Source organism: Penaeus vannamei, chromosome 30 (genome assembly GCF_042767895.1).
Source record: "Penaeus vannamei isolate JL-2024 chromosome 30, ASM4276789v1, whole genome shotgun sequence".
NCBI classification, from domain to species: Eukaryota; Metazoa; Arthropoda; class Malacostraca; order Decapoda; family Penaeidae; genus Penaeus; species Penaeus vannamei.
Window position 1 is genome coordinate 10,875,590 of NC_091578.1, and position 10,000 is coordinate 10,885,589.

The 10,000-nt window shown below is 34.1% G+C and overlaps 1 protein-coding gene across 3 annotated transcripts in view; it reads right to left on the bottom strand.

Annotated features, from left to right (window-relative positions):
- The window catches only part of hyx (cell division cycle 73 hyrax), an 11,140-nt gene that overhangs the window by 108 nt on the left and 1,032 nt on the right, over window positions 1-10,000 (bottom strand). Inside the window, exons 2-12 of one of the 3 annotated variants that reach the window (XM_027365401.2) lie at window positions 7,942-8,047; window positions 7,625-7,744; window positions 7,345-7,487; window positions 6,999-7,215; window positions 5,710-5,875; window positions 5,224-5,345; window positions 4,957-5,072; window positions 4,496-4,725; window positions 4,024-4,165; window positions 2,209-2,251; window positions 1-1,685 (exon numbers count right to left, since the gene is read on the bottom strand). The exon at window positions 1-1,685 is cut by the window's left edge and continues 108 nt beyond it. In XM_027365401.2, coding sequence (XP_027221202.1) covers window positions 2,215-2,251; window positions 4,024-4,165; window positions 4,496-4,725; window positions 4,957-5,072; window positions 5,224-5,345; window positions 5,710-5,875; window positions 6,999-7,215; window positions 7,345-7,487; window positions 7,625-7,744; window positions 7,942-8,047 — 1,399 coding nt within the window. In that variant the 3' untranslated portion in view covers window positions 1-1,685; window positions 2,209-2,214. Of the gene's footprint in view, window positions 1,686-2,196; window positions 2,252-4,023; window positions 4,166-4,495; window positions 4,726-4,956; window positions 5,073-5,223; window positions 5,346-5,709; window positions 5,876-6,998; window positions 7,216-7,344; window positions 7,488-7,624; window positions 7,745-7,941; window positions 8,048-10,000 lie in introns of all 3 variants that reach the window. The other 2 variants (XM_027365402.2, XM_027365403.2) reach the window with 2 other exon arrangements.

Below are 10,000 nucleotides of genomic sequence, written 5' to 3' on the forward strand. Positions count from 1 at the left end.
TTTTCTTCTCTCAGGAAAAAAGTACAGTATCTCTTCAAGGTCAGTGAGAACCTTAGCACCTTGGGAGAGACTTCAGGTGCTTATCAGAGTCTCTGTTCAATCAAAACAAACTGTCCTTCACTTTTAAACAAATTAATGTTATGGTTATTTACAAAAAGTCTTGTAGCTACTGAGAATAACATGAAGTACCCACTTCTAGATATACGTGACACAGCATTAGTGAAATATACAAGTGGGATGTATAGGAGCAACATACAAATCAAGCAGCAATTATGTATTTTGAAAACAGACATGCTGAAAAAATATATATATACTATCACATTTAAGTAAAAGCAGCAATAAACTACTTGGAAATTTTAAAAAATAATAATTGGGAAAAATATGACCAATAATGTCTAAGACGTCATTTAAACAAGTTTATTCAGCAAAAATAAGCTTTTCATCTTAACAATAATCATAATACAAACAAGTGACCTTTGGAAACTAAGTATTTAATAACTGCCTGATTATTTTCAGTGACCTGTTTCCCATATTTTGCTATGTTGCTATAAGAGACACTGGAGCATACTTTTCTTTTTACATTTGCCACATAAAAATGGGAGATTGGGGCAGTGATAACATTTCTTGGCTGTCTTCAATAAATGAAGTAGTATGTACAAAATGCCACTCACTTGCTTATACATATGGCATCTATTACAAAATAGCTGTCTCTTACAATCATAACACAAAGTTAAGGTTGTTTTACCATAGGGAATCCTCATTTGTTTTCACTCCCTTATTTTCAACACGGAGTATAATCATCAAATGTAAAATATTCCCCCGGTAAGATCTGGACTACACAAATGGAAAATTAAGAAAAAGATTATAACATGGCTAAGGATCAGTAGGTGAAGTAAAACCCAAATGAGATTATTACTTGCACATAAATAGATTGATAAATAATGTGATATAACAGAGACAAGAGGAGAGAGCAGAAGTGTTAATGTGAGTCAGGGAAACAAAATATTTTTTTGAAGCCTCGAGTACCATCCAATCAACCTTCACCATGTCAGACTGTTGTGCATTAGAATAACAATACACTTTAAAACTGGTAAAAGTGATATAAACTGAAACATGAGTTTATACCAACATTATGCAAAAGTAGTGGAGAGTCTAGAAGAGAAAAGTGAAAGGAACATCACCACCCAAGAATACTGCACTCAAATACAGCTCCTGAACATACTCAGCTCAGCTACAGCACAACCACACACACTGGACAAAAAGATGAAGATGCATTACTCAAAGTCTGCAGTTCCTGACCGATATTATCATTTTTTTTTTTTCAATGACAGCTTATGGTACTTTTGGCAAAAACAGTAAGGCAATATGCAAGCTCTTGCAGGAATTTACCACCGATAAGGAGCACCAAGTGTCAATGAACAACAATTGCAGAAAAAATCAAATGTTATTTACCAAGAAAATGAAGATCCACTGTTTAACATCCTACAAAAGGCAATACTTAATTCCTTCCTAGAAGCCACACACACTTTAGGATATTAGTTTGACAATTATCATCATTAGATTGAAATAAAAAAGGCCTTCTGTGACGTTTTCCACTTTTCCACACCACTGGAAGAGCTTTCTTGGAAATTTGGATGGACGAGCTTTCCTACCAACGCAAGTGTGACTTATTGAAGAGGATGAACCTGAAAAGGATTATTGTATTATTAAAAAATCTATATACATGCAGACTGGCATAATAAACCTAGAATCAAGTTAAGTAATTCTAAAAAGGAAAAAGCAAGGAAAAGGGAGGAAATGCACGAAAATGGAAAGAAGATAAAAGGCTGGTAAAGGGGGAGGAAGGAAGCAAAGAAAGAAATGGGAGAAAGGGGAAAGAAAAGAGAAAGAAAAGGAGAATAGAAATGGAAACAAGTTATCTATTACAGTTAAACTATAGTCCCTCCAGAATAATCAGTGACAAATCATCATTATCGACAGCATAATACCTCAACTGTAAGTTATCCATGATTATCTTTATAACCCTAAATGTAAGATTTGAAATTAAATAGTTATTATCCCATACCAAAAATTATCTATTCTTAAAACCTTAATCAAAATCATCAAAAGTTCTTTTGTATCAAGCACTTGAATCAGTTTAAAGCCCTGCATAATGAACATTTTAAAATAAGATTGAAGCAATGGCCTCAACTGTACCTCCACACTCACCACTCCTTATGTCCTTAAGTGAGGTTTCTTCATCAAAATGTATCTGCAAAAGTTTATATAAGACACACAATTAATCACAACACAAAAAGGGCCAAGCATCAAAAGCACAGTGGTGGGAAATCGTTGAGCAGCCAACACTGAAAAGAATACTTAGCATCTATCAACAACTAACGCTGACAAAGGAGTCATAAATTTTAATGGATATAAAAGACTACTTTGTCCCTTGTTTTTAAATTTGTAATAATCAAGCAAGGAAATCAAAAGTCAATCACTGTCCACTGCAAAGTATTCATTCAGAATGGCCTTTTTCATAAGGGTGTAAATGCCTATGGAAACTGGGGCAAATCTCTCTCTCCCTTCTTTTTTGTCCCCAGCCACTACAGTATTCAAATGAAGCCTGAAAGTCTGGATGCAATCACTACTGGGATAATATGCAGGATATGTACCACATTTCAAACTCAGTAGTTTACAACAAATACATGCTAAGCTTATGTATGCCAATCAAAACTTTCATGACAGTGCTAGGATGATAGTGTAGTATTAGTGTTTGTCAATTAATCAAAACACAATCAGTCACGCAAGATGTCAATGTTAACCTTAAATTGAAAAAGAAAAATTAATCAAACACATAAGAATAACAAATAAACAATAAGAACAAAACACTTTTCCTGGTTCATCCTATTCCTAAGATATGTATATCTCAAAAATAACTCTTCCTAATAGGTCACATATTACAGAGATCCATTATCACTCCAATAAAGGTTGCTTTTACTTGAAAACATTTATTAACAATATGAGGGATAAAACTCAGCTAATTAATTGTAAACAAATATTCAAAGGGCCTTGATAATTGACTGCATTGCTTCAAATGGGATAATGCATAAGCCAAATTACTTTTTAATATGTCCTGGTTAAATCCTAATTCTTGTTCTATCATTATCTTCTCTCACTTTTGGGAAAGGTTTGTATCAGTAAAGTTTAAGTTTTGCTTAAAGCTTGTCATTAACATTCTTAATTTCTCATACAATTGTATAGTCTGTGCTTATCATGACATTTTAATAGCAACATGGTTTGAGGCAGAATGTGACATTCTAAAATGGAAGTCAAAGAGATCTCTAATAATTTATTTGCCTTTTCTCATTCATAATATTCTGTGCTTTTCCAATAATATAAGACATTTCTTATAATATCTTTTAGCTTTGGCTAGTTATAACACTTTATTAACAAAGTAACAAAGACTTGAGACAGAATAGGGCATAGTAAAATGGAAGCCAAAGAATCTCAAAATTTCTAAATCTATCCAAGAAATTATTTCCATAATGTTCAAGATTTATCCAAGAACCACTTATGTGTGTTTATAAATTCAACTTTTCACTCATTCGAGTCTCACAAAATAAATTTGCTTGTTGTAATTAACCACCCCTCTCCCTGTTCTCTCATGTTTGTGATTATTTCAAAAGAGTTAGCTCTGTCACCTACAAAAGTATTAGCATACACATTTAATGAACCTTAATAATAATCACAAAATAATAACAGCTCATTACAAAACATACAATATGCTTACTAACTGCTATCAAAAAATAACTAAACAAAAAAATTATTCAACTATTAATGCATAACTCAACTTAAACAGTGCACTTTTATAAAACCTATTCCTAGCCTGACATAAAGACCAAAAAATATATCACAAACTAAAAACATACTCTATTCAACATCAGGTTCTGGGGTAGGTAACCAAGGGAAGTGGAAACCAATGATCACGCATTATAAAAAGGGAAAACAACTCTCCTGGCTCACTTCACAAAATGTACTTACCTGTCTAACTTCTCCCAGAACTCGAGGAATCTTGCCCTGTCCAAATGACGACGAATGCGACTAAGATTGAGAACGTGAACTGCCCAGTTGGCAATGTTGTTGTCTAACTTCATTTCTTCATATTTAATGTGGAAAGCACAAACTGCAATGGGATAAGCACTACCATGAGCATTACATTTTTTAGTACAGTCCATTGCTAGTTAGGTAAGCTCTGAAAAATACCCCACCAAAGCTAAATAAACTAAAAATATATATGCCAGAAAATAACTGAATACTGAAAATCTTTAAAATAAGTATAAAATAAATATCTGTATCTATCATATATTACTGTAAAAAGATACAACTACTGATACTGCCACAATTAATTCGAATAAACTCTCAATGTACATGACAATATAACCTATATGAAAGGAATGTATATCATTCTACATTACATGTTCTATACCAATGACAAAGGCAGAAATAATCTTACTTCTATTAAAGATTTCTACAGGGTTTCCATCATATGGCCAGCCTTTGAACTGCCAAGCAGGACCCATAGCAAACACTGCCACTACACGGTCCCAGTCAGCATAGCTAAGCTTGGAGGGGTTGTCTGTGACACGATAGGGAACAGTAAGGCCACCATCCTTGGCCCTTTGAATGAGGATTTCAGTCTCACGCTTACAACCTTGTGCTCTTTTTTCTTGTGAAGTTATGAATCTGAGAAAAAAGGTTTGAATATAGAATCTAATATTTCATGATAATGCATTTTGAAGCTTGGCCTAAAATATTTTAATGTCTCATGTATATATACAAAATATAAAATCCAAAATTTTCTGGGCAATGTTTTATGATCATGATCCACCTTGAAACTAAGCCTATATTACTTTGATGTCACATGCACAAACTGGGAATCAATGGAACAACACCAAATATGAATATGTCACTCACTTCATATCTTGTAGAAGATCCTTAGCATTGTACATTGAGATAAGAGATGTTGGGGAGTTAGGCACAATAATGATTGGTGTGCGTGAAGGTTTCTTCATCTGCTGACCAGGAACAGTCTGTGAAAATATTCAAATCAGTATTACAAAAATCTTATACATTTTCAGTAGCAGTTGACTCAGTCATTCAATCTACTCAAACATGTTTATAAACAAAAATACGAAATCTAATACAGATGTTACTATTTTCAAAAATTACCCAAAATCTCACCTTATTCTGAGGGGCTAGATCAGGCTGCGGTGCCATCTTGTGGCTCTGACTGCCTTCTGTCACACTCTTGAGTGAGAGACCGTGATAGGTTCTCATTGTGTCGATCTTGAAGCCCTCAGTTTCTATAAAGAGTAAATGGATTACTGTCTCTACTCCAAGTATATCTTAATTACAAAAAGATTCTTACTTCATAAAGCGTGTGCATTCATGAGCCTAGTATCAACCAAGGATTATCACATCTACATTAGCTACACAAATATGCTTATATATCAAGGTGTTATAGTCTTTTTTTCAAGCAGATTTGAGAGAATGAATCATAATTACATTAAAGAATATATTTTTAAATATAACGACAACTTGGAAAATCATACTTTTAATCTTATCATTATTAAATGACACATAAAAAATAAATAAATAAACAATAAAAAAGAGAGAGAGAGACACCATAAACGTACATAAGAAACAGATCTAATGACATCTACTCACCTTCTTTGCCCTTGAACCTTTCTTGGTCGTAACGTGAATATCCTGCGGGTTGCTGTTGCACTCTGGATATGGGAGTTGGAACTGGATTGGGGGCAGTATTCTTTATCTTGCCATCTTCACGTGCTTTGATAGATTTGAGCAAGCCCATGATGCTCTGAGCAAATTGCTGGAACATATTGGATTTTCTTTTATAATCATGTACATATCTAGTCAATTGGATCTGGGTGAAAACTTTACCTAGGGCCAGGTTAAGGGAATATGCCATTATGGAAACTTTTGGCTCAGGGCCAGTGTGATAGGAATGTGCCATCATGAAAAATTTGACTCAAGGCAGAGGCATCAGCAGTGACTCACCCAAGTGCATAATACTCTTGGGAAGATATTAGATTCACTGGGTATCTAGGAAGAAGCTTTTGTATTATTTCTACCTGTAAACATGGCTGGAGGAATGCCGTTTCCAGGGAAGACACTATTTTCATGTTAAGGATCCTATTTCTACCTAATGTGACCGGCAACACAGTGTGTTACAGAAATTTTCAAAATTCAGAAATGAAAGTCTATTACCATCTTGATATAGCATAAGAAATCACAAATGTAGACTTTCAAAAATAACAAATGTACACAAAAAATTATAAAAAAAAAAAAATAAATAAATAAATAACATTTAAAAATATATATAATAAAATAAAATACACGCGGGAGAGCTGTAACTCAAGTAAGCCAATACCTGGATTTTGGTCCATGTGTGGGCTGTAAGGCACCTGGATCTAATGGATTAACTCTAAAAGAAAACATGACAGTGGGTACCCTTTATCTATACATGTCATGGTGACTTCCATGTTTCTACCTTGCATCAAGAGCATATCCCCTTGATACTATATGACGTCGTCCTGGTGTCACCTGCTTACTTCTTTATTCGAGCGTTTTATTCTATAACTATTACTGTTGTTACTAATGTTATCACAATCATCACAATAATGCACGTAACTATAATAGTAGCAACTGAAATCTTAAAGAACTTTTAGTTACTTTAATCCTTACCTTACCATACCTGAGATATATAAAAACTTTGTCTCCAAATCTGTCCCCACCAAACAAAATTACAAATATGCAAACACACCCACCTCCACCACACATCTTTTTTCCCCTTACTCTTGGATACGTACAAATAACATATATAAAAATATACATACAAACATAGAAATAAATAAATAGCCAAACACCAAAAAGAATAGAAATAAATAAATAAAAATAAAAACACTATCCCTATGAGAGAGTATTACAATTACCTTGCCAGAACTCTGAAGAATGGTAGTTCTTGTTCTCCACTGTCGTTCTTTTGTGGTAATATCTTTGGTCACGTCAATATCAAACTCTAACATGCAGCGGAGGTCATTGCCTAAGCCCAGGTCATCAACATCCTCCTTAATCATGGTTCTTTTGATGGCCAGACGTTTAGCCTTGATAGCAGCAATCCTCTCAATAGACATAGCTTCTGACAGTGATCTGAGGGAAAATGACAATGTCAGAATAAATGACAAATGCATGCTAATGCCAATAATGGCTTCCATAAAAAACTACTAAATATTAGTTTTTTCAAGTGAATAAAAGAAAATCTGCCTTGATATCTCTAACCTGTCAATATTGCTGACAATGGAGGACTTTTTAGGAGCATCAAATCGAAGAGCAAGCTGCTCCTTGATCTTCTGTACATCGCTGTCATCATATCTGGGCTTCTTAGCTATGCTATCTGAAGAATCTTCAACTGTTCGCTTAACCTGGAAGAGATAAAACATTATAGGAGGGCACTGATACACCTATGTTACTTCTTGTATATCTAATACATGTCTACTCAAGTAATTCTGTGCACACTACAAATACACTACCAAAGAAAAGTGAGAGAAGTGTAGCATACCTGTGTTGGAATTTCTAAGGGGGCTGACTTATCAATGGCTGCTGCTGTTGAGGTTTCTCCATTGAGGTAAGCCAAGAGTTCTTTACGATCAGGACGACGCACGACAGGTATATTCTCTGCCTGTAAGGAAAAAAAAATTTAATATGGGAGGTTTCTTATTTTACAGAGAAATGCTGCATAAAAAATGGTGCTTATGTCTATAAATACACTTTAAACATATAAATCTTTTACATAATATATTCCCATAAAATTGGTAATAAATGACAAAATAAATATTCAAACAAAGTAAAAATGACATATAAAATCAAATAACTTACCGCAGCTTTTCGCACATATGAAGGATGAGTAAGGCCAACATGCTTGAGGAGGAAGAGGAGACATTCCAAAGTGTAGTAGTCCTTTGGGGCTCCATCTTTACCAGAACTGAAATGCACATAAATATTTTAAACAAATACATAACTACTAAACTATAACACAAGTAAAATGTGTAAATATGATACTCAGTGAAATCTATCCAATAAAGATATCTGTCGTCTATGTTAAACACACTTGGGTTTCTGATCTCAAATACTCCTATTACTTTACTTTCTATCATCTCATTTCTGTACAATATACTTCTAAGTTACTTGCATTATCAACTTTGTGGAAACTATAATAGCATTATTCCTAATCAAACCCAAGAAATCTACAGCCTCAAAATAAAAGCAAAGCACCCGGAAGTCCCTACAAGTCCTTTTTTTCTTCTTCTTTTTTAGAGTACACAAATGACTTCCTTCCTATGGCTGAACCTTTATTCGTCCTGCAGATTTGAGAGTTACATGTAATTGCCAATTATAGTTAAACAGCTCATGATACTACTTGCCAACTGCACTAATGCAATTGCTGACAATTTCAGATGGCTTTAGCATTGCTGATGGTATAGATTTCATACAAACTACAGGTGTCAATGGATAGTTCCCAGTTTGTGTTTGACTATGTTCATCAAGATGCACTTGATGGCACTGGAGAGTTAGCTGAAAACCCTCATTTTTTCACAATGAATAATGACCATGGTGAATGCATGACTTCACAAATGGCCACTCAATTAAAGTGAGCTATCAATCAGCCATTGTGGGTGCTAAACCACCACCTTGGCCATAGTATGGGTTTGCAATAATTGAGAAACTTAATGTTACGTAAAGATAGTTCAGGAATTTTTGTTGTATGCTCTGCAGCCATCTTCAAGGGGCTTTATTTAAACAGTTATGATAAAAAAGTTTTCAGGAAAGGCTATACCTACATATGAAAATATACAGCATGCAACTTATCCATGATATTTAGTGTGTCAAAGCCAGAGTGTCAACATAATGCTGACAGACAGGAGCAGGATTCACAAAAGGTTAGAGAATTTTCTGTGACATATCTAACATTGTCTTTGAATTCATTTATGACTTAACTAAAACCTGTCCTTTCAATTTAGTCCTTGACTCTCACTGTTGCCACATCTTAAAGTTGATGCTTGTCTAGAATTAATATTTACATTTTGGCACACACTATGATGGTAATCTGATATAATAATGAAGTAAAATAAATTACAAAGAACTTCAACGAGATATTCAACGAGATAATGACAATAATATTACATATCTAATATCTTAATTATATGTACACATGACACATCCCACATTTGTTATCATTTTAATAGCTGTGAAGACATCCAGAGCCATTTGAATTTATCAAAGAGAAAATTGCAATAAACAGGAAAAAGCTCAATCAACATTTAAAAAATAAAGATTGGCTTGTAGTTTCTCCTTCCCAATACAGAAACAGAATTATCTTCAACAAATGCAAAATCACAATTCAAAGTCAGTCTTGGGATGGCACAGCTGCTTTAAATTTTGACTGAGTTACAACCAAAAATTGCCAGACAGAAATTTCTGTGAGCAGTCACAGACAAAATTGAAATATCAATGATTTTGTATCTGTCACAGACATATGCTAGTCTATGACCTTTCATGATTTCTGCCCCTAGACCATGTATCTCTTTATACCTGATAGTAAAAAGCTAAACAACCAATCAAAATGAGGTTAATAAAGCTAAACTTAATTCCTATATCTAACCTATAAATTCCTCCACGCAAGTTCCTTTTTACCAGCTTGGAAAACACACAAATGCTCTCAGTGAAGCTAATCTTGAGTTACAGTTATGATCATTCTTGCTTGCACCCAATTTTCTTTATTACAGTGATTTGAATTCCAAGATAACAAAACAAAACAAGTTTATCCATATTCAGAAACACATAAATAATCATCACAACCCACTAGTGACGGTGCATTTTCAAGTCGAAATAATATTTTCCAGACGGCTTCAGAATTGGTGCGTGGGCGTGTCCGGGA